Source organism: Amphibalanus amphitrite, unplaced genomic scaffold, assembly GCF_019059575.1.
Source record: "Amphibalanus amphitrite isolate SeventyFive unplaced genomic scaffold, NRLGWU_Aamphi_draft 000256F_arrow, whole genome shotgun sequence".
Classification (NCBI taxonomy): Eukaryota; Metazoa; Arthropoda; class Thecostraca; order Balanomorpha; family Balanidae; genus Amphibalanus; species Amphibalanus amphitrite.
In genome coordinates this window covers 301,310-324,738 of record NW_024881751.1, presented here as the reverse complement: position 1 = coordinate 324,738, position 23,429 = coordinate 301,310, and the positions used below count along the sequence as shown (strand labels likewise).

Here is a 23,429-nt window from a genome sequence, read left to right as displayed (position 1 = left end):
AGCCGCGCAGACGATTCACCTTGCGCAGTGATGACCTACGAACCTCATCCAGACAACCTGACGCGAGTACGTGCCTGAGCAATCCGAAACGCGACCAGTTATTTACGCGACATTTACGCATTTGCAGTATCGGCACGGCACGCTTGGTGTGATTTACCTTCTGCAAGTGGGGTAAAGTTAATACAACGAGTCTGCGCCCCATTACCGGCGCTGTCAATGTTCAGTGTTGTAACGGTCAGTCCGCAGACGGAAAATATTGGCCATCAAATTATGGAGAGGGCGTCGTTTTGTGCCGCCGTTCGCCGGCCGGTCGCTGGCAGTAGAGACAGACGACCACTCCGGGCCCACGAGCCGGCGTGGTCTCATTATTTGCCATGCATCACTACCAGAAGCGGGCTGTCAATTAGGCCCACCACTCGGCAGCAGGTGTGAGGAATCTGCCCGCCCCGGCCGAGGCAGACACCTTTGCATAAGAAAACACGGTGCATCTCTGCAGCAGCGGCGCGTCCGAAGAGGCTTTGTTGGTAAACGGCGATGGTCGGTGGCGTCATTTCTGCGGCCTCCGGCCCGCTTTGTGCCATCGACGGTAGACCGAGGCGCTATCTCAGTAGCGTCGGTAAGTGCACAGACACTGTAACGCTAATGCTGCTTGATAAGGTATCGGCGAGTCGCTTTGTCCGCGGAGAGGTTCAGTCGGTTTACACGTGCCCAAAACGGTCGGCTATTTGTTTTTGTCAGATCTGACAACAGACTGGTGCGAGATTCTTTAGACCAGCATTCTTGGGGGTAGCTAAGCGAGGTAACAGCAAAGCGCAGAAACCAAAGACACGTCTGTTCAAACTGCTCAGCGTGATGACTGACAAGCATCGCAAAATGTGCATACAAAAAGGAATGTTCAAAGTCTTCCGCAAACGATGGCGAGCCATCCTCAACATTTTTGCCTCGCCAATGTTGATGGTGGTATTCGCTGTTTCGCAACGACTGAAAGGCCCCAGCCTAGCGCTCGTTGCCGACTCATGCCCTAGATGACGCCTCCCAGAAGCCTCACGGCAGGCTGATACCAATCTTACAACTGTGTCTGGCGCGGTGAGCCTTATTTTTCAATTACCTATATGTATAACCAGCAAGTGCTCGGCACCTATTGGCGATAAAAATCTAGGTTGAATAGATTACTGAAAAATGCACATAATCAAGCGCGCCATTCACTGCGGCTAACTGAGAGGCCGTCATAAAGTTTATCATTCAGCCAGTTTCCCGGTTATTCTTCACCAAGGCCAACGGTCAGCCGGCCAAGCCCACAGACCATTGGCGCATGCTTGCATATGGAAATCTGGCCATGAATGAGTGCGACTTGCAGCCGGAGTGCTAGTTCGCCTTGAAGTTCAAATCAGCACCACCCGCCGTCCGCACGAGAGGTGGCTCCTGGCGGCGGGAATAAACACACACTCGGGAACACAGAGCACCCAGCGGGAGCACTCACGAGTTCCCCTCCCCGCCCCTCCCCGCCCCCTCGCACCACCGCGACACTCCGGCCTGGGCATCGAGACCGTTTTGTTGGCGCCCAAGAACAATGAAACGGTTGTGATTGATACCTGGGTCCGGTTCAGATGACTGGGGAATTTTGTCGTGATTTATTTCATTTGTGTTTGTCAGTCAGGCGCAGAGTTGGGCCCCAATAAATCACGCCGGACCGGAGTGTCTCTCCAAACGGTCAGTCGGCCTGCCAGAGAGCAGATCACAGACAGACCGGTGGACGGACGGACGGACGGACGGATGGACGGATGGATAGACGGACAGACGGATAGAAGGTCGGCAGGACAGATGGGCGAACAGGCGGACGAACGGATGGATGGATAGACGTAAAGGCGAATAGAAGGTCGGATGGATAGACGGACGAACGGATGGATAAATAAGACTGGTAGACAGACAGATGGACTAATATACCAGCATACGAACCAAGAGATGAAATAGACGGATATTTACTATCCGTGGACCAGCAGTCAAAAGAAGACATGAACGAGCAAACGAACCAACCATCCGTCTGACAGGCGTCTGAACTTCTATACAGATAAGCATGGAGGGCCCCGAGTCCATCAGCGTTCTCCGCGCCGCCTGGGGGTGACGGGAGAGGCTCGCGCCGCAGTGCAGGCCGGACCTGGTGCCGGTCACGGCGGGGGGCGCGCATTACAGGACCCCCTCCTCGCACCGCGGCATTGTTGCAAATCATAAAATCGCCGCCGCCGCGTGGGACCGAGTGGTGCGCGGCGGGGTCGGCCGGCGAGCAGCGGCGCGGCGGCGAGCAGCGGCGCGGCGGCGAGCAGCGGCGCGCCCCACCGCGCCGCCGATGGCTGAAATATGAATTGCCGGCTGACCTCTGGCCAGGAGCGGCCTCGGCGGCCAGCATCGCAGGTCACCGAGGTCACTACGGCCGGTGGTCAGCCCTCTCAGCTCAGCTCCAACCAGCTCAGCGCCGCGCCTCTGAGCCCAGCAGAAGTCCCAGGGTCGGACCCAGAGTACCCTAACCCCAGTCCCTGCTGCGCTGTGGGGCACCCCGCGTCGAATTCCTTCGATCGGAACTCGAACTCTGACTAATTAGTAACGGCTCGGCGGAGACAACTGGTCTGCTGGAGCCGCCGCTACCCGTCCATGAATTCCTAGAACCTGGCCGGAGTAAATTTCTCATCGGCGCTTGTGGCGCCTCGCGAGAGGCATCTTCCGCGGAATGCCCTCTGACTCCACGCAGTGGACACACAAACGGAAATTCCGCCAGGAGACGGGGACAGGAGCCGACCTCTCGCCGGCTCTAAAACAGTCGATAAATGAGCCAGCGAGACCGACCAGTTCGCCGCGTCCGTCCCAGTCGCTCCCAGTCGGGCCATTTGCCGAAACTGGACTGGCCGTTGCCATTCGATGGTTATGGACTGGGCAGTCTACACCGGTCGTCGCCGGTTATCCCAGTCAAGGGAGCAATGCCAGGCTGGAGTGTGAACTGGCCGGTCATTTATCTGGCGACAGTTCTCCGTTTGTCGGCACCTCGGCACGGCGGGCCAGGTCGGAAGTGGTCGCCGATCCCACCCATCAGCCGGTACCACACATCTGTCCACGGCCAGACTTTATCGCGACGCGCATCGAGCGCCTCACTTAGCGCCGCACTTTATTGCCATCGGTCCGATCGCTGCCTGGAGACAGATTCCTGACACCGGACCGACAGAGGCAACACCTCCCTCCCCTCTGTGGTGTCGCCTCCCCTCCCGGAGTTCCCCACCCTACCCTCGGCTCGGTGGGAGCGTCGCTCTCCGTCCCAGCCGGTGCGCAACATTAGACCACAATTTTTACCGTAAAACAATATCGCGCCGCGGCCGGATGGCATTCCTGGGTGGCCCACCTGCCGGGGCGTTTCTCTCCGTGGCGCGCGGCCCAAGCGAGCACCAGTTCTGTGACACAGGGGAGGCGGCGCCCATTCAACGTCGCCACCTGACACAGCGCGGCGGGTGGCGCACCGCATGGGGACAATCGCGGCGCGGTAGACACATGGAGCGGCGCAGTGCCGACGGAGGTGGCCCAGGCCCGATCATGATGGAGATATCAGATAGTGTTGAAAAGAAAGTCGCTGGCGTTGGCGGCGCGCCGCGGATGAGGTCGAAAGTGATGAAACTGTAACACGGATAAAACTGCACTGAAATAACGAGCGCAGAAATTCATGGATATGTTTTTGGGTTATGTTATCATACCTGGCTATAAAGAGTGCACCAGCTAGTGCACTTTTATTACTTAGGTTAAAATCAATTATTTATATATTTCAATATCCAAAATAATAAAAAAGAGAGCAATGGGTAAATCCGTGACAGCCCGGTGCAGCGCGTCAGTGTCGTGACCTTACGCATGTCTCGTTCAATCGAGTGATCAAAGTTAGCAATGATTTGGCGTGTTCAGATACTGCATATTCATGAACGGCATAAAGAACCGAAGCCGAATGTCAAATTAAATTAGACGGAAAGCATCCATCTAATTGGAGCCGTTTTGCATGAGCGAAATCGAAGAGTTATAGTTCATGGCATTGAATCGGTGGTCGAGTTTAATTGACTGCACTGCTCCATATAACATGCAAGCTCTTCAGTGATAGCCCGCAATATGTCGGTTCAATTTCGCATAGCATCAAGATCGAATTCCTCAAACCAATTGCATATGCAGCATCCCAAAGGTCGAACAGTAGAGCACGTGCTCTCATTGCTGAGTGGTATTTACACCGGGGGAAGTCAGCAGATGCTTCAGCAGGTGCTCCAGCAGGTGTTACCGGGAAGGAGCCAGTTTGTCATCCGAGGAGCTCGTAAAACTCTTCGACATTGCTCTGCATCTGTGCGATGTAATTTTACAACAGCCATAAAGTGACTTCCATATCTAGTAAAACACGACTCGGTATAGTTTCGCGGCGCGTCTCTGATGTCAGCAAATGCTGATGGAAAATGGACAAGTCTAATGAAACTAGATGTTCCTATTTGGATGCGCCCAGTAGAGAATCGGATTTTTGAAGTTCTAACCATTATCATGAAGAACATGCCAAACCGGTAAGATAACAATGAAATACCTTCCGCGTTCTGTTGTTTCGACGTAGACGGTGCGCTCGAGTAGACATTTTTACAAGGAAGGAAAGTTCAACGGTAAACCCATAGAAAATTACCGCTGAAACAGTATTTACCCGTTTCCAAGGTGTAAAAAGCAGAAAAATTAAGTAGATATGAGATGAAGCACTACATTGTTCGATAAGAACACACCTTCTCCCACGGTATCGCAGCTACCTGTCTTTAAAAACCAGAGGAAGCCATCTTTGGTGAGTCAAAGGCCGGCCGATCCTCCCAGTCGCGCTATCATTTGCATGGACGACAGATCTGTATGACAAATGGAGCTCCACACCGCCGCGCGCCGCACGACCCACGGGCGCACGCCGGGTCGGCCCGTGAAATATCTACCGGCCGTCGGCAACTGTGGCATTTGCGTGGCGGCGCTGTCGGCCTCGAGAGAACCGACCGACGTCCACTGGTCATGATCGCGAATAACTCTCGCCTCGATCATCGCTGCCCGGTCGTGATTACGCAGCCGTAGCATCTCATCAGCGCTCTGCCGTGATTTACACGCCAATTTCTTATTCGTGCAGTAGCTGATAAGCCATTCAATCGAAATGGTACCGTGAGCCCAGTTGGCAATAAAACCCTTTGTCAGCAGCGAACAGGAGTCAGGTCGGCATCTCAGCCAGGCAAATTGCTTGCCGACAAGGGACGTTTACAGGTGGAAAACGTCGATCTACGCTCATGGGCCTAATTTGATTTCAGGTCGGGCCGTATAACTGGCCATTAGCATAGCTGGGCGCTATTGTGGGCCTGCAGAGTCCACCTCTAAGTCAGAGAGGCGGGATATGGGACCGGGAGGGCAGTGCCAGGCGGAGATATGCGGCGGATGAATAAACATAAACACCGGCCGTGCCGGAGCCGTCAGTTGTAAAGAGCCCGCTGAACTGAGCACCGAGAGAAGAGGGTGCAAATCCCCGCCGCGGCTCTTGATGTCACATTGCTATGATAAAAGGAGAATGTTCAGAAGCTGGGAGGGAGGCTACTGTATATGGCTCGCATGCGCCTACATACAAGATGAGTTAAGTGCTAGTTACGTAAACTGGCAATAGGGATTACATTGATACATTGTTTTATTGTGATTTTAGAGCTTCAGATACAGTAAAGCACGCCTCACATCGGTGGGAACATGACCTGTCTTTGGCCAGGTCTCCGAGTCTGAGGTTTTACTGCCCACTGGCGGCGGCTCGCCCCGCGTTCAGCGGTGACCTGGCCCACCCTGACCTCCCCTCTCCCTCTCCCGGTCACATATTACAGTGGGATCGGCCCACAGCCGATCTCAATTGTATATCAATTCCCAAAGGCGGAGTCGGCTTCAAAGGCGCTATCGATTCGCGTCCACCCAACAAAGGCCAGATCAGAGTTCACGATTGCAGGCTGACAATAATTGTCATGCAAACACCACCCTATGGGTCCATTGGTGACCTGGGCCCGTACCGCAGCGCCGGTAAGGCTGCGACGGATCCGGCGCACCCCGCCGCCGAGCTGGCGGCGGCGCGGCGACCCCAGCGGCGAGCGAGACGTTTACCGGCGCGGATACCTTTGGCGGAGCTTCTGCCGGCCGCACCGGCCCGGACGTGGCCTCTATAATTGAAGCTGATTTAGGTGGGCGGGTCGGCCGGTCGGTCGGTAGGTGTGGTTTATGAGGACGGCGGGGGCAGCTGGCTGGTCTGTGACCGGTCAGGACCGCAGCGGGGGAGAGAAGCCGGGCAGGGGAAGAGCGGTCAGCCCGTCAGATCCACCCGATCACGCTGTGGTGTGTCACGGACTCTGGAGCACTCTGTAGCACCTACCATGCTACCGTTCACGGTCCGTTATCCTATCTTCCACCTTCAGCCTCCTGCCGTCCACACGTCACCATCCATCTTCCATCATTCACCGTTTGCTATGCACCGTCCGCCATCCAAGTCCACCGTCCACCATCCACCGTCTTCCATCCACCCACATCATCACCATCGTCCACCAACATCCACTGCACTCTATCTGCCCCGCAGCATGTCACGCTCCTACCGAACTAACCCCGGCATGTGGATCGCATTCAGAATCACCCGCGATCATTCATGGTCCGCTAAATTTAGATCAGAGCATGACCGTCGCGTCGGAGTTCAGCTCATCTCCGGCAGATCCCTCAGTGAATTAAGGCACCTCGCCGTGGCCGAGCTGGTGGTGGCGCCGGTAGTGAGGCCGGGGTTGGTATCCGATCATTTCGATCATCCTCCTGCATTTGAGCACGCCTGCACTGCCACTGTGCGGGGCACGCCTGCTCACCGGCCGGCCGGCGCCCGGGGCGTGTCGTGCCGCCGCCGACCGGGACCGCTGTCAGCATGGGACGATATCGGACGCTCCGATCACGTACCGTACCGGGGCCGACGGTCGGGGAGCGCCGACGATCGGCGGTCAGGGGCGGGGCCGGCTGCCGACGCGTCGGTGTCACATATTACGGCTGACCCGGTCATGGTGGAGAGGTCGAGGGAAGGGCGGGGCAGGGCGGAGCCGTTCGGCAGGGAGGGGTCAGGTCATGTCAAAGGGAGTCCGATCAAGTCAGAGCAGGCGAGAGAGGCGGGGCTGGCCTCTCGTTATTTGGTGTTTCCGATCACCACGGTTCGTGCAGACAGCCACAAAGCCTCCCGATAAGCCGCCCGCCGATATGGAGCAGTATTGTTTTGCACCGCCCGGTCTGCTCACCCCCGTGACGCGGCGCTCTGGAGCGGCATTGAGTGCGGCTCCCCGCCGAGCCGACACCTCGGCCTGTATACAGGCGCCAGTGTGTGTGCCGACTGGCCATCAGCCCGGTGGACAGGCCCAGAATGCAGGGGGTGAGCTCACTTCATCAGCGGAGCGGCAGCTCACAGCCGATCGCGGCCGACCAGTATAAACAGAGGCGTGACTGGACCATCGGCGCCCCGGCCGCGCGGCGTGACGAACGTTACCGGCAGTTTTCCGCCGCGGCGAGTTAAAATTGGCCAGCACTCAATGAGCTTGTGCCTTGATCACCGAAAATTATTTGCATAAGAAGCTAAAGCAACATTGAAAACGCCAATGCTTTCGCAAAAATTGGTCTCAAGCTTTGTCACAAAGCTAGGTAATTGCTTCCAATGTTCCACTTACGGACACGGGAACATCAGCAATAGAAACGCCTCCATCTCAAACTGAACTGGCCTTGCACTTTAACACCATTACGAAAACGAAGACATCCTTTGGCATAATCCAGGTACGGCGATTTCTCGTCGGTCGCTGAGTGGCACAAACGCGCCAACTAAGCCGCCGCTATGGCCTATAACCCGGCCCGCGCAGGAGAAGGCACTTCACTCACTGACAGGTCATGAGTAACTGCCCAATAAAACTTAATTGATCATGGGTTACTATAACATTTGCGTGTCGTTTAGAGCGGCGATAATGATTGATTTTGTGGCTCGGCGCGGCCGACCGCGGACCGTAAACGGCGGCGGTCCGGTCCGGTCCGGTCCGGTCCGGTCCGATGGACCACCACTGGACCACAGACCACTGCTGGACCATTGATGGACCATCGCCTAAAATCGGGTTATCGGGGGTCGGGGTGAATCCAGAGCTCAAATTTTTGTACCGCGTGAGATGTTATGGGTTACACAAACAGTCATAATTGCTATAGTTTCGAGTAAATATTTGCCGATCCACTTCAGTAAATTTGATAAATTTAGCCAATAGTAATCGGATTGCATCTAAAGGAACTTACCGCTGACTAATGATATCGCTTGTTTGCTAATGATATCACTGCGCATATCCACAAACAAGAAGAAGTGTCCGATGTTGTTGCAAATAAGGACACCGGCTGGATCGTATATCGCACTTTGTTTATGTGTTGCTAAATCTAATGTAATCAGGCTGCACTTTGCATCGATGTTAATTATACGCCTGCCCGCGTTTAAGGAAGGGCTCCTGCTAAATACTTCACTGCTTTACGATACGGAAATAACTCAAATATTTTAATGGCGTAATGAGCATTGTGTGTAATTTTCGGTGTCATGTTTTTGAATCATTAGCTCCCAGTAGACAGGGGACGGCCCAATACAGCCTCTTCTAATTACGAGTTGGTCTGCAAGATACCCGGTGGAGCGCCGGCGGCTAGCCGAGGCCAATTTTATGGAAGATGATATACGAAGCGACTTACCCGGCGGCTGCCAAGTGGTAATCTTGCGGTGTACCATGTCCGTATCTGCCGGGAAGAGGAGAGAGAGAGATCAGACGAGCCGGGTCAACGGGCAGGTCACGGGTCAGGTCAACGAGACAGATCAGATGATGGCAAGTCAGTCGATGCTGACCAATAAATACGAGCAGAGACATCACCTAGAATGGAAAGGTTGAAAGTGGTCTCAATTGTATCATGTTGCATCGGATGCTATGATGACAACTCACATAAGAGAGTGAGAGAATGAGAGAGGAAGAAGGAGAGATGTAGAGGAAAGAGAGAGAGAGAGAGAGAGAGAGAGAGAGAGAGAGAGAGAGAGAGAGAGAGAGAGAGAGAGAGAGAGAGAGAGAGAGAGAGAGAGAGACGCACAACGCTCCATCTCCACTCTCAGTCTGCACTAAATCAGCGGTGGGTGACGGCGCCCACCCCGGTGGGCTGCGTGTGGCCCCGTCACCAGGCACGATGCGTGCCGCAGACCGTGGAAAACAAACGTGCCTGTGTGATGCACGGCCACCGCCGGGTCGTCCGTTCACAGAGACGACACTGGGTCGCTGGGTCGGAGCCGGGGGAGGGAGGGGTGCCAGAGTCGGGTGGGGCGGGATGGGGCAAAGGGACTGGTGAAGTTAGAAACCAGCTGACGCAAGGTAAAATCGAAACGAACCTTATTCGTGAAAGTCACAAGATTGGACTAAATGACTTTGCAGTCAAGTGCTTGCATAATTTTCTTTTGGAAAAATAAAATATTTTCCTAGAAATACAAGCTATGAAATATTCTCAAGAAAACGAAATAAACTTTCTTGTCCAAATACTGCAGAGGAGCATGGATAGTCATAACGCAGACGGCACAACTAAGGTAAGGTAGCTTATGCAGCCAGTATCAAGCCGACGCACAAGTCAGCATTGCAGTCAGCTAAACAGACAGCGCAACTGAAGTTAAGTATCTCATCGCATCCTGAGCGAAAGCGTGAAACTCGATTGGCCACAGCCTCTCCGCGACGAGGGCGCGTGTCTGGCAGGACTGCGCAGCTCCAAGACAAACTGCCTGCTGGGAGGTGAGGCTGACGGAGGATGACACGGGGTCAGGGCGGCCGGGAGGGCCGCGGTAACCGGGAGGACCTCGCCGAGCGCACGGGAGCCAGCGCAACACACAGCAGCTCCCAGCTAATTCATCCATCAATAGTCGTGTTTCAAAACACGCTCTCCAAGTGGGCGCCCTTACAAGTCGGCCGGTCACCGGCTGCGGTGATTACTGTTGGCAGTAATGGTACCGCTAATCCCGAACAAGCTGACGGGAGCGGGCCCTTTTATGGACGAACGAATCACTATCGGCGAAAACCGAGCCTGCTTTACGGGCAGAGCTGCAATGAATTCTTCTATAATTGGATGCAGAAGTCGGCGGAGACATACGACGGGCACCGTAGCCGAAATGCAGCCCCGGGTTGATTCAGGGCGAGCCGCGGGTCATCCGCGTCTGCAGGCTTGCCACATCGTAAAATATGAAATATAAATAATGATGGCCTGCACTATATGTGCATTGCGCATGGTTTGCCGAAAATGCCGGCGCTGTTACGAGTGGAGATCTCTCGGAGCCGCCCCATTCATGGCTCGCTGGTCTAATTAAGTGGGGTTTTACGTCGATTTTATGAAGACGTAAGTTCCCAATTTTATTATCTGCTGGGCGCGGGTTGGTCGGCCGGAGCCCGCGGCGGCTGTCGATGCCGGGCCAAAGTATCCGTTTGTGCCTAATTGTACGGACCCGACTCGCGCGGTGCGGCGGTGATTTTTACCTCCATTCCGACCTGGTCATAAATGTTTGCAGCCCGTTTTCACCATGTGAGTGGATTTCTCAGCACCGCGCAACGGCACGGTCACGGAGAGTTAGTGCCAACTCCGAGACGGCCTCCCAACAACTCATAACTCGGCCGGCCGAATAGATGCGATTGGCATGAACGATCCGGCACCACGGCAAAGGGCTGGAGCCGAGCCCAAACAGGATATGAACGTCCAAACCAGTCCGGCACTGTCATAGAACCGATACTGCAGCGCGTCGGGCGCTCACAAAGCCAGAGCTATGCCGGCGGAATGCTGGCGCCTAACCGCATCGACGAACTATTGACGTAAACGACGATATCCGGCGAGCCTTTCGGGAGATTGGGATCGACACGATTGACGATTGGAGATTGACAGCGCGTACCGGCGCGTACCAGCGCGTACCGGTGAGTACCTGCGTCACAGCGCCAGCAAAGGACACAGAATGTGGTCAGTGGAACGTGCCCCATAGCGGTCCTGGTTCGCCCCCTGAAGGAGGGGACGGGTTAGCTCCTGGTGAGGCGGGGAAGGACGTGGGGGACAATAATGATGTATGTGCTCTGCCATGCATACTGTTTAGAAGTACATTATTTATGTATCTTACAAAATTATTGGAAAACAACCTCTAAAATGAAAAAGTAAAATATATTTTATATTCACTTCAATTATCTATTGCCTTAAGCGAAGAAACTCGTGGATATTATTTAAATTTCTCAAGAGGAAGCTGACAGCGATTTAGGTACAGTTAATTGCTGCCAAATGAATGCATGTAAAACGGGTGCACCGTATCTTTACTAGCAAAATTGAGTACATTCTTCAGTAGCTCATTTGGAAAGGCAATGGGCAGAGCCTAGCATGCTCATTAAAAGAGTTTTACGTCAAAGAAGTCCATCTCAATCCCAATTATACCCACAGATGAGCATTCATAGTCAGTTGCACCGAGAAACAACACAGCCACGTTGTCTTACCTATAATCTCACAAAACTACACGCAAAACCAATTTACCTAATTACACATATGATGCCATTCTACATCGCCATGCCCTAAGCATGTTGTCAAATACCGCAAATTACCTTGTCCAAGCACCGCAGTTATGGGATATCTTAGTCAAGCTGCTTGTCGGTTATACGAAGAATCCGGTCGGATTAAGGGCCTAGCTCGGGCCCACGTGCTAATCCGCGCCTTACTCCAATGACATAATTGCGCGTTCTCTGGCAGTAGTCGCGCCACGGAATGACAAACGAACATCTCTCACGGTACGGTGTTAGCCGCGAGCCAACCCATTCCCGTGGCCATTTAAACAGCTCGCTTAATGAGCCACGTCTGCCGCGGGGGCAGAGCGGACGGCAGAGTCAGTCAGACGGCAGACGGCACCCGGCCGGCACACGGAGAGAGACGGTGGAAAGACAATGGGTCGAGAGTCAGCGAAAGGAGAGGCGAGAGTCAGTGGGTGCTGGGGGTGCAACGGGCGGCGTGAAAATGGTGAGCCAATAGACTGTGAGAAAATGACCCGAGAGTCGACAGCCATGAGCGGAGAAGCAGTGGAAAATCAGTGGCCCGTGAACTAAGAATCGCTCACGAGACCATGTTCCGTGATGCAACAAGCTTCCATTTGTGATGATTAGCAGAGCTTTCCGGGTATATGGCAACGAAACCGGTTGTTACGTAATGCACAGATGTAAACAGAGATTAGTGATCAATGAATTATGTTAAACAGCAGATTATCTACAAGATAAGAATACTGTTGCGAAAATACACTGGCAAATGCTTCTCCGCAGCCACTGTTTCGACAGGCTGACTTTAAAGTAAAATTATTAATGCTTACTCGTAGATATCTACTCTTCAAAGACCGGGGATTGGAATTTTCGTCTCCCGTTCTGTGACGCCAGTCGGGACTTCTCAGAGGCGGTTGTCATGCTGCTCTCGCCTGGGGCAGACTGCTGTTCTGCGTAAGATCTCCGCCGGTCGTCGCGGCGTCGGCACCTCTTGTGAAACTGGCCGCCGCCGGCCGGCCGGACCGCGATTTCGGCCGATATGGGTGCGCGACTCGGCGCTATCGGGGCGATCGGTAGCCGAGCGCCGTCACATCCGTCATCGGCGTCGTCTCCGTCTCCGTCTCCGTCTCCGTCTGTGCCGTCCCCGCCTCCAGGAGGACTCGGTAGGCCGCGTCCCCGCCTCCAGGAGGACTCGGCGCCGCGTCCCCGCCTCCCCGGGACAGTGCGGGAGGAGCGGGAGGCGCGCGGAGACAGCAGGTGTCAGATAGCGCCCCGTGAAAAATGGACACCCTCAGCCGTAAATTCTCACGATCCGCTGAATTCGCGGGTGGCAAATCACCCGATAGCAAAGAAAGGAGTGCAGTAAATCCATTATGAGCGATAAGTATTCATTTTTCGAAAGTTCACCGTCTACCTATGTGGGACGAAGGTATGCAACATCAGAGTCGAATTTCGACACACGACGAATTGATCACGGCTGATTTGGAATAAAGCTGGATCGAGTTTACTAAACACAAAAGCGAAGCAAGGAGCTGAATCACTCTTTCGTCCCAGTGAAGTCTAATGCCACACACCAGTGACTGACTAATACCTACTATGTTTCCCAATATCAGTTTGGACCAAGGCAAACCACAGAGTTCTGGCCTCTCACCTACAACTTTTCCGTCCACTGCACCTCTCCGATGACCTCACGCCCTCCTGAAAACCTAGCACCCTCCCGGGAGATCTCGCCGCCCCCTGGGAGAGCCCGCCAACACGGCTGTCCCGACCGGCTAATGCCCATGTAGATAACGCAGATGCATGCACTTAATGAGACGATAAAGCGAAACACGTGTATCATTACCGCCGTACATGGTCTTAATGCGTTCTTCAATGTGACTGCGGCGTATTTATGCGTCCGTGTAATGGTATATGTAATATCTGTCACGTCAGGCGGCCGTTGCGCCGCGCCGCTGCCGCCCGTGTCCATTTGGTGCCATTGCGGCGCGGTGCGGCGTGGCGCGGCGCAGGGAGAAAATGACAGGCCCCCGTCCGACAGCCGGGTTTTAGCGCGCCTATTTACATAGCTGGTGTTGATTTGCACAGAAGCATACTGGTCATACAGGAGATAGAGCTCCACCCATGGAGGTAGCACCTGCTGCTGACTTGGCATTCAGATAGCTCCCGGCTCGGGCAGCTCGGGCTCGCCGGTCAGCAGAGCGCTGGCAGCGCGTGCGCTAAGAGCATTGTTACCGAGCGGCCTCGACGTCAATTTGTGCCTTGAATAGAAATACTTTGTCGCTAGAGCGCTAACGAATACGCAGCGATACCGCCCCGTCTGTCATATAGTGGCGGTGTAGGAGCGACCGTCCGTCGGGCGGGGGCGGGGGCGGGGGCGGGGGCGGCTGGCTGACCCTCTGCGCCGCCCCAGGGTGACGGTACGTGCCCGTCGGCGCCCGCAGTCGGCGCGCGGCGACCGACGAGGGTCGATTCTATCGCAGGCCGGCCGATTATGCACGACACGGACCCGGCTGCATAAACAATCGGCCGTAATTTGGTGTGATAGTCGTTTACAGCGCGTACGATGTAATGGAGCGAGTTTGTCGGCTATTTACGTGGCCATGAATGTAGTCAGGCTTAGGTTGGAATACTTGACAAACTGGCAGACAAACAGACGGACAGACAGACACCAAGACAGCTGTCAATAGTGCCGTTCCCACAGCAGATTTGTCAGTGACCGCTTACACCGTAAAGCCATTCGTTTCAACCATGCTATCAATTGACTTGCTGCCTCGCGATGTCGGACGTCCACTTATCCTATCCCGAATGTTGACTGAGTTTGTTCGAGTCAGCGCATACGGTCAAGCTAGCAGCTCCCTAGGATCCTCGAACCTTTGTTGACTACGACAACCGAAGGTTAAATGCCATCCACGACACGTAACCGCTTTGAGAGATTGCCAAAGACAGGTCGACAACGACTTGCTAACAGCACATTGCTGTGAGCCGGATGTATTTAACAATATGTATTATACGGCGGTCGGTTCGCAGCGGTGTGATTTAAATGGGCGCGACCGCTATCAGATTGAATGAATTAAATGAGCCATGACTAAAGTCGTGAACCCGGCGCTCGTTGTATCGGAGAAACTGTCAATGCCGCCGTCTCAATCTTTTTCAGAGATAGAGCAGCGCTGGATCGATGGCGATTTCGTAATGAATTGAGATATTTTATCAGTTGATTAGCTGTCTATGTTCAGCATATCCTGCTCTGCACTGTATGTCACCAATCATCCATGGAACAATGACACAGGTTGTTATGTATATTAATTGAATTCCAAGCGCAATTCAAAGACGGATGAACCGACATGCCCTTACAGCATCCCAATGCATCATCTTGATCACAATCGTCATGTCCCAGCTTCGAGCATACTTTTCACATGGTGTAAGTCAATAAACTTCTATTTGAACCGGTACCAGCTTAGGTGGGTGGCTTCTAACTGCCATAAACCAGATGGTTACCAGCTATATGCAAATGTTAGCATTTCCTGACAGCCTGACAGTTGCCTTCGTGCTTCTTATAATCCTCCTTTAATATTTGATTGTTAGGACACTGAAAAGTGACATGCAACAGCAAAAGCTGGATATAAAATGGTTTTACAATGAATATAATTGTGCGAATAATCCAAGCTAATTCTCAGTGAATGATGCATTGGTCCGTGTGCTAACTGATAACTATGTCAGTTTATGTCCCTGTATTAGGTACGTCTGTAAGAAGGGGCTCGTCAAATATCGTTACAAAGGTCAGTTCATTTCTTCATCTGACTACACCTATCCCATTCTTAGTTTAAATAGAACCTTCCACGAAGTGACGCTCCGTGTTCACGGGTATTATTTCAGGTGGCAGTTATCTCGCCGAATGAATCACATAATCACCGGCCAGCCTTCCGATGTCGTGCAGAAGATAACACGGCTCTAGCCGCACTCGGAAACTGACGGACCGCTCCGGTCTGTTTCCTGGGGCGGTTGACACGACTGAGACGCTAGCTGACCACATCTTTCTCCCTTGCTCGCGATTTTCCTCAGGTGAGCCGACCCGCCCCACTTTACCGGCATAGCAGCAGGCTTGCGAAGCACCTGGGTATCAAGTCTCGGCATAATTGGAGCTCCATGCAGAGTGCGGGCGAAGAATCCAAGCCAACTTTCGTTCGAGTGTTGCAGGATCAAATTTCTGCAGAATACATCCGAGGGATAATCATATGCGTGCGTGTTCCTTTATACATCCCTGCGAGCAGAATCACTAGTTAATTGAGTTCACCACGCATAGCCATGGGCTGAACCCACGCAGAGCGGTTCCGGTGCCGCTGGGAAGGACGTCACTGAGACGTGACCAGTGCCGTGACGTGACGTGCAGCGAGTGTGTCGACCACGTCACCAAAGTCAGCCACGTCACCAGCGTCACCAACGTCATTCAGGCTCAGCGTCCGTCCCCGGCCGGCCGCTAGTGTCATGTTACCGTCGAGCGGATTGTATGGAAATGCTGTCATCGTATTCGGTAAAAGACACAAACAGCCGTGTCGCCGACTGCCGGCCGGTGATCTCAGACCATCGACGATCCGGTGAGGAGCCACTTTGGCGATGCCGACGGTCGTTCGCGGTACCATTCGTCTGTGACTGCAGCCTGTCGACGGTAATAGAAGCCGGGCTGGACTTTGGATAGACTCGGATGGACGCATTGAAGGGGAGTTTGGAAAAGATGTAAATGTAATACAAGAAGCATGTAAATACAGGAATAAAATGTTGGATAAAGTTTAATGAAGTTTACGTAACTCGAATGGCGTGTCGGGAACATGTTGAGTGAGGAGTCGGAGAGAGGCTAGAAAATAAAATATTAAGTCGAACCCTCGCGTTCTGCGACCCGACTGAACGATTGGTGGGAACTATGAGACAGCGAGATTTTTTTAAACAGGAAGAAATGGGAAATGTAGGGCAATTGGGACTCACTGGGACTGTTGTAATAAAGGCTGCAGGATTGTGGGTACAAACGATCCTAGGGAGACTTCGCCACTGCCACTGACTGTCTGACCCTGCAGGACTCTGACAGGACACCGACAGTCGGCAGGGAGCCCGCTGGCAGCGAAGACCGCCCCGTGTCAGCACACCTACCGCCCGGGACAGCCGGGCGTCACTGAGACATGGCACGGGAGCAGCGGGATCCGCCTCGACCTCACGCCGTGTGGAGGGGGGACGGATCTGCCGGAACTGGGAGGAGCAGAGGCGTCACGGAGCCGACATACGGACACTGGATCCACACCGGTCCCGGTTTCCGGTGGCTGAGGTGTGGTGGTGGTTTACTGAAGTGGTGCACATACAGTAGGAAAGATCGTAGGAAGATCACATTGGTATTTGGAGTTGCCTAAGCTTGTGTCAATTTGTTCAGTTACCTATATCAACTGCATGCACGTTTGAATTGCACCTGTCACCTGGCCCCGATCCTGATATTGTTCCTGACAAATATTGATAAACTCCCTTCGTTTAAGTTATGCCTATACAAATTTACGCCTACGCTGTTTTTTTTTTTTGTAGGAAGGGCAGCCACGATAGTGAGCATTAACAGTCACGTTGCAATAAAATCTGACCCTATGACCACACTACGATCACTTAAGCTAACAAAAGTCACTCCGACAGTATCTCTTTCAATGCACTCAATTATGTTCAGACCTTTTTACTTCCACTTTGCGTCCCACCACCTCATCAGATGCCAGAGAAGCTGGATGGAGCAGTTCCTACTCTGAACAGGGCGCCTACGACCGATAGCTGGCCGCGGCACACGCTGCAGAGTGGGGGCGACCCGAGCACAACACTCCGCGCGCTGCACGGCATGCAAAACAGAGCCGAGGAATGCACGAGTCTGAATAAAATGCGCCACAATTGTTTGTGACGGAGTACCGACAGAGAGGAAATGCACGTGAATGTCTCGGATCGGGCGATTGATAGTGGCTGTCAGAGAAAATTTGAATAAAATGTACGTCAGAAATTCCGTAGAATGATGCTCGAGACATTGTCTACGATAGAGAGCTTCTCCAGAAATTGGAAAACTTTTATAAGTAATATGTATTAAAGAATCGACCAAAATAAACAGATCAATGCTCTTCAATTGCAAACTCTTCCTTGATATAAATAAAATTACTCGTATGCAAGCATACCTTATACCTACCTACAAGAGCTTATGGGATGAGTGGATCGCCCAAGACACATCACAGTCACACACTAACCCAGTTATATGCACCCGACCCCACGCACGCCGTGTACGGACCCGTGGGTCACGTGTCCCTCCACGATCCCCGGCGGTACTCACCGGTAGTACTGGAATCCCTGCGCCATGTGCAGGTCCATGGGCACGTGCGAGTGCGGGTGCAGCGAGTGGTGACCTCCGGGGAACCCATCGCCCGGCTGCATCATCGCTGCTGTCTGGGCCGCTCGACAGTCGCTCTCTCAGCACGCGCGGTCGTCGTCGGAGCCGGCTGCCGCCCTCCGCACCGCCGCACACCCCCACGCCATCTATCCCCAACTAGAGTGAGCCGGCCGGCCGGCGCGCGCCCATGCCCGCCCGCCCGCCGCCGACCGGCATTGACTTTCTACGGCCGAGCCATGCGGCCGGCGACCAATCACAGCGCGCGCCGCCGGCCGGGGGCGGAGCCTCCAACACAGGTAGCCACTCACAGGTGCTAAGCGCCTTTCCAAAAACTCATATTGGAGGGTGATTGTGAAAAAAATGAGTGCGGCGCGGGCCGTGTTCGATTAATGAGGGCGGCGGTGGCGGCGCGGCTGAGACGGTGGCGGCGCGGCTGCGGCGGTGGCGGCGCGGCGCGGGCTGTCGCGCGCCGGCGCAGCGGCGGCAGAAGCTGGCGCGGGCTGCCGTCCGGCCAGTAACGAGCGCGATGATGGATGAGTTCAGCCAGCTCGGGGCTGCCGGTGGCCGTAGCTGGCGCAGCCGCCGCCAGCTAATGGCTCAAATAATGACTGGCCGGCCAGGTTATCTCCGAGCGGCCCCTATCTGACGCGGCGCCGCCGGTGCCTGAATGACGAGTGCACGTGAATGGTCACTGGCGGCGTGCGCTGTGTCACAAATGAGCTTCTGTGCCGGCCAGGCGCCGCCGGACACATCGCACGCTCGTCACGCATGTCCGACGCGTTTAGAAACGCCGAGGAATTTCCGATGGAGTCGACACGCGCATTTCACGCGCATTTGGAGGCGCCACTCGCGGACAGAAGCTGTTTATGTTACTATCGAGCCTACCGATGGCTGTCAGGTGATTGGATACCTGAAATGTCCCACTGGGAAGGCAGATAACATTACCTACAAAGTTAACAAGCATCGGTGTCAAAAGAAATGCTAGAAATAAGATTTTAGATGCGAAAAAAAAACACTCGGACTAAAGACTTACAAGCATTTGTCCGTCGCATTTACTCATAACATCAAATGCAGGCTGCCCTACCCATGTTGATGGAAATAGGTACTAAGCAGCCGAGTCTAACGTCCTGCACATTCACCAGAGTAGCCCGAAATCGTATATAAATATAGATTAAACGCTACAAAGCTCAGAGGCATAATGATACTAAGAGTGATTTGGTGATGAGGAGAAGAGCAGCTATGTCAGACAATTGTAGGATTTTATCATCGCTTCCCAAGAGCACTTGACCACGATTACCCGCACACGCATAAAGACTCAATAGCACCCTTAACGTTAGAGCCATACAAAAGAAAAGAAAAGTCGCGGGGCTCACTGGTAAGGAAATAAACAAAACAAAATTAAGAAGGTTAATCCAAATCAATAAACCAAATCATCAAAGCAGCTTTCGTTCATTTTGATTTGTTACACACCTTATTGGTTATGGACTATCGAAAACAGCATTGCTGCATAAATAGTCAAATACCAGCATTCAACACAAACACAGAATCGTGGTCGTTTAATGATATTGAGACAAAGCTATTGCATTTTTCTCCAAACACAGTCTGGCTCGAAAACGCCAGGAATGTGAATATCCGTTTCTTTATCCACTGTTTCAAATACGATTGAAAAGAATGATGTCAAAGGTATTTCATCAGATAAGCGACTTCGAGGAGAACATCTATACCTAGGCATGTTTTTATTCAGGTAAGATTTTATCAAACATTTGCATATCGTATCTGTGTATCAATATTTCACAACTGATGTATATCCTGAATTATGTTTCCTGCCTTGTTGCGTAAAATTTTTAATTTGTTTCGGTAGGTATACGTGCCTTCCATATCGAAGACAATGATCAAAGATATGATACCATTCATGGAATAAGACTGACAAGGAACACCTGGCAAGATGAGGAAACAGTGACAATAATATATACAAATGTGTATTCTGAGACAAAAGGTAACAATGTTAGTTTGAACAACAGAAATGGCTGAATGCTTGAATAAAGAGTGACGTATTTGGGGTCATAACTGAGAGACCAAACTTTACGCAGCTTACGTAAATGCTAGGAGAATGAGGATTCACTTAACAAATCAGGAACCACAGTTGACGTATGTATTGTGGCATAATGCGGCCAACTAGCTACATAGGTCCTCCATCATGTTGCATAACCAAAACAAATTTCAACCGAGTGCGCGCTAGCTTGCTAAGCAGACACCTGAATGCCTATTTGCGTCCAGCCCAACAACTCCCAGAAGACAATCCCATCAACGTGTCTCGTTGTCATCGCCATTGCCAAACTTGGCCATACTGGTCTGAAGGATCTGATACTTACCTTTTACAATAGTCTTTGTCTGTGCCGCCGATCGGATGCGTTCCTCAACAGCTTAAACATTCCGAACGACCTGATGGTTCGGACAAAATGGAAATGGGCAAATGCTGGAATGTTGAGCTTCGTATCGTCGGCCGGAGAACCGAGTCGTGCACCGGATGGTTCCTCTGTCATTGTGAAACAGGCTAGTAGCATAATGTGACCACTGACCACTCAGCGGGGTAATACGAAATTCAGCTGCGTTTGGCCTTATCCTCCCTCCCTGAAGGCAGGTGAAATGTGCACAAACTGCTGCATCACATCTTCACCTCTCGAATGCGACGCAAAACTCACACTCGTTAGAAGTGTAGTAATCCAGGCAAACGATCTCGGACATTGAACCTACACATTTTTAAAGGCGCCCAAATGATGTTGTAGTCTCGCTTTATGATACACAAACATTCTTTGAGGAAGTACATGCATATTGGTTGTTATATTTTATATGAAAATTGTATGCATTTCCACCAACTTCATAGACTGCGAGGGACAAATTAACATCTTGCTGATCTCTGCACAAACAAAATTCACACACAATAAAACGTAAAAGCTTAGCCCATATCACCTTCTTTCTTTCCTATTCATCCATCATCTAGAATTTTGAATATAATTTCATTCAAAGCATGTTTAACGGCAGGAGCGTGTCACGGAACCAGGGGAGCCCGAGCCATCACCCACCTTATCAGTAGATCTTTTAACACCCGTCGTGTCATACCGCTACTAACACCCGGCCATCTCCTATGACCAGCCTCTCTCGCCAGTAGCCGCGGGCGGTTTTCCAGAGAACTAGCCGCCTCATTCATCACAATTTGCAGGTAATTACAGGGCTCCCAATGACGTGCCGTCTCGCAGCTAAGTAGGCCATTTGTTGAGTAATGCTATTCATTACAGATTATTAACAGTTTTTCATCAGCCCACTCTTCACACTTTCCAAACAGAGCCTGTTTCTGAGACCGTATCATTCGGTATTCTATTACCCTAAATAAATAACACAACAGAAAACGAAAACCTACGTAACCGCGCATGGACACGACACTCCCCTCCCCCCCCCCCGCGGAGAGGCGCGGCGCGTGGCCTGTATGCGCTGCGTGTTCGGCCCGCCGGAGCACGTGTCGGGGGCCCGGTCAGCGGCTGCCGAGATGGCGGCGCCGGTCAATGATAGCCCTCAGAAGCGGCTATAAGTGTATCTAATATCGGCCCGGTGGCCCGGCTCTGATTGCTGGCGGCCGCCGATGGCCATCGCCTCTCTCGGAGTCGCCGCGGCGATACCATCGGCGCACACCGGCACGGCTGCCGTCCGAGCGGGGCATTTTTATTTCCGTCACGCCTACGGACGTTAATCCTGGCCACTTATTCTGAGTCACGGTGCAGTTATGCATAGTGTTTTGTTATTTATCAGTACCATAACATTAGTGAAACAGCGGCGTTGAAGCCTTTATATTTAGGCTTGGGACCGGCCAGCACGTGATTTTAATTCGATACATTCATTGCGGACAAATGTGAGATAAATCAGGGTATAAATGCTAATTTTTATCCATGTAATTTGGGACTTAGGGATAAATGTGCGTCGTCAGCAGCAAAGCAGTAATAAATTTGTAACGATTTCGACAGCAGTCAGAAGAAAAATCACAGACGACAAGTCATAATTACTGGTTGTAAACAATGTTTTGAAGCTAAATTAAGTGGTCGAATGTTCACAAGCACACAAATAGCCATTATGAAACATATATCATTTAACGCTAATTAGGCCGATCACGAACACCGGCAAATAGATTGGAATCAATCGTAATGATACTCATTCGCCATTCTCTTTTTATAATATAATGAGCAGAAGAGATGGCAACAAGCTTTTATTAGTCAGGCCCGAACTGAACTGATGCAATCAACAAAAGAGATGTTCAAACAATAAAACACAAACCATATGCAATATAGTTGGTGACATTTGAATGAAGGCAAAATGTAATTTTGATAGTACAATCGTGTACAATCAAATGTACAGTTAAGATAACAAAAACTTAACCGGTCTAAGTTTTTGTTCGAAAATAACAAATATGGGTCTACACAACTTTGCAGACTCCGTTTCAAATGAGAATCGTCGGCAGTCGGCGGTCCGGCTCACCCAGTCCCGCCTTCCTCCAGCCCCGTCCTCCGATCATCCGCCTCCACCGGTGGCCTGTAATCACCGGCCCTGATCACTCGTTACACCACTCCGCCGTGTAATTTTCACACCGTTTTCGGAAGCGGTTCGACCATCAGTAGCCGCCGCCGGTTAACCCGTTCGCCGACTGAGGGACCGCCCGTCCCGACCGGACCCTTTGCCGACCGCCCTGACACCGGCCGGAGCGCCCGATTGGTCTAATGACCCCCTAATGCGGGCCACCACTGACGGCCTGATACGCAGCCGCGCTGGAAACCGACGCCAAATTGCCGACCGAGATTGACACGGAAATTTGACCGGCCCTGCTGCCGAGCGACCGATCGGGGTCTCGGGTGGCGGCGGTCGGGTGGGGGCTGAGAGGCGGCGGGACGGGAGTTGTTGGAGGTTTTGGACGCTGAGGACTGGAGTGTGAAGACTGTGGCGGTTGCACGAGAAGTTAAGTAATCTTGAGTTACACTAGCTGAAGCGGATGAAGCAGGGATGCGGAGCCGGAGCCGGAGTCGGAGCCGGAGCCGCCGGAGCCGGCATATTTTGCCCGGAGCCGGAGCCGGAGCCGGAGCCGTGAAACAATATAGCCCGGAGCCGGAGCCGGAGCCGGAGCCGCCAAAAAAGGGGGCGACTCCGGCTCCTTTTTATTTTTTGAAGAGGAAAAAATAATTGACCTAGTTCGGTTTGACAGTACAAGGCAGTAAAACATATCGTACTATTGGTCTCAATATAAGTGCCCAGGCGACCTGTAGTTTTGATGCGGTGAATACCCTCACCCTCGCCACAATGCGAGTGGGGGTGGCGCTGGCTGGGAGGAGGGGTGCACTCGGCCCGAGTTGTGGCGAGGGTAAGGGTATTCACCGCATCAAAACTACAGGTCGCCTGGGCCCTTATCTTGA

At 52.6% G+C, this 23,429-nt stretch overlaps 1 protein-coding gene across 2 annotated transcripts in view; it reads right to left on the bottom strand.

Moving 5' to 3' along the window:
* The window catches only part of LOC122386576 (protein trachealess-like), a 108,289-nt gene extending 89,989 nt beyond the window's left edge, over positions 1–18,300 (bottom strand). The window contains exons 1-2 of one of the 2 annotated variants that reach the window (XM_043375876.1): positions 17,923–18,300; positions 8,770–8,814 (exon numbers count right to left, since the gene is read on the bottom strand). In XM_043375876.1, coding sequence (XP_043231811.1) covers positions 8,770–8,814; positions 17,923–18,026 — 149 coding nt within the window. In that variant the 5' untranslated portion in view covers positions 18,027–18,300. The remainder of the gene's footprint in view (positions 1–8,769; positions 8,815–17,922) is intronic. The other variant, XM_043375877.1, reaches the window with a different exon arrangement.
* Between the last annotated feature and the right edge of the window lie 5,129 nt (positions 18,301–23,429).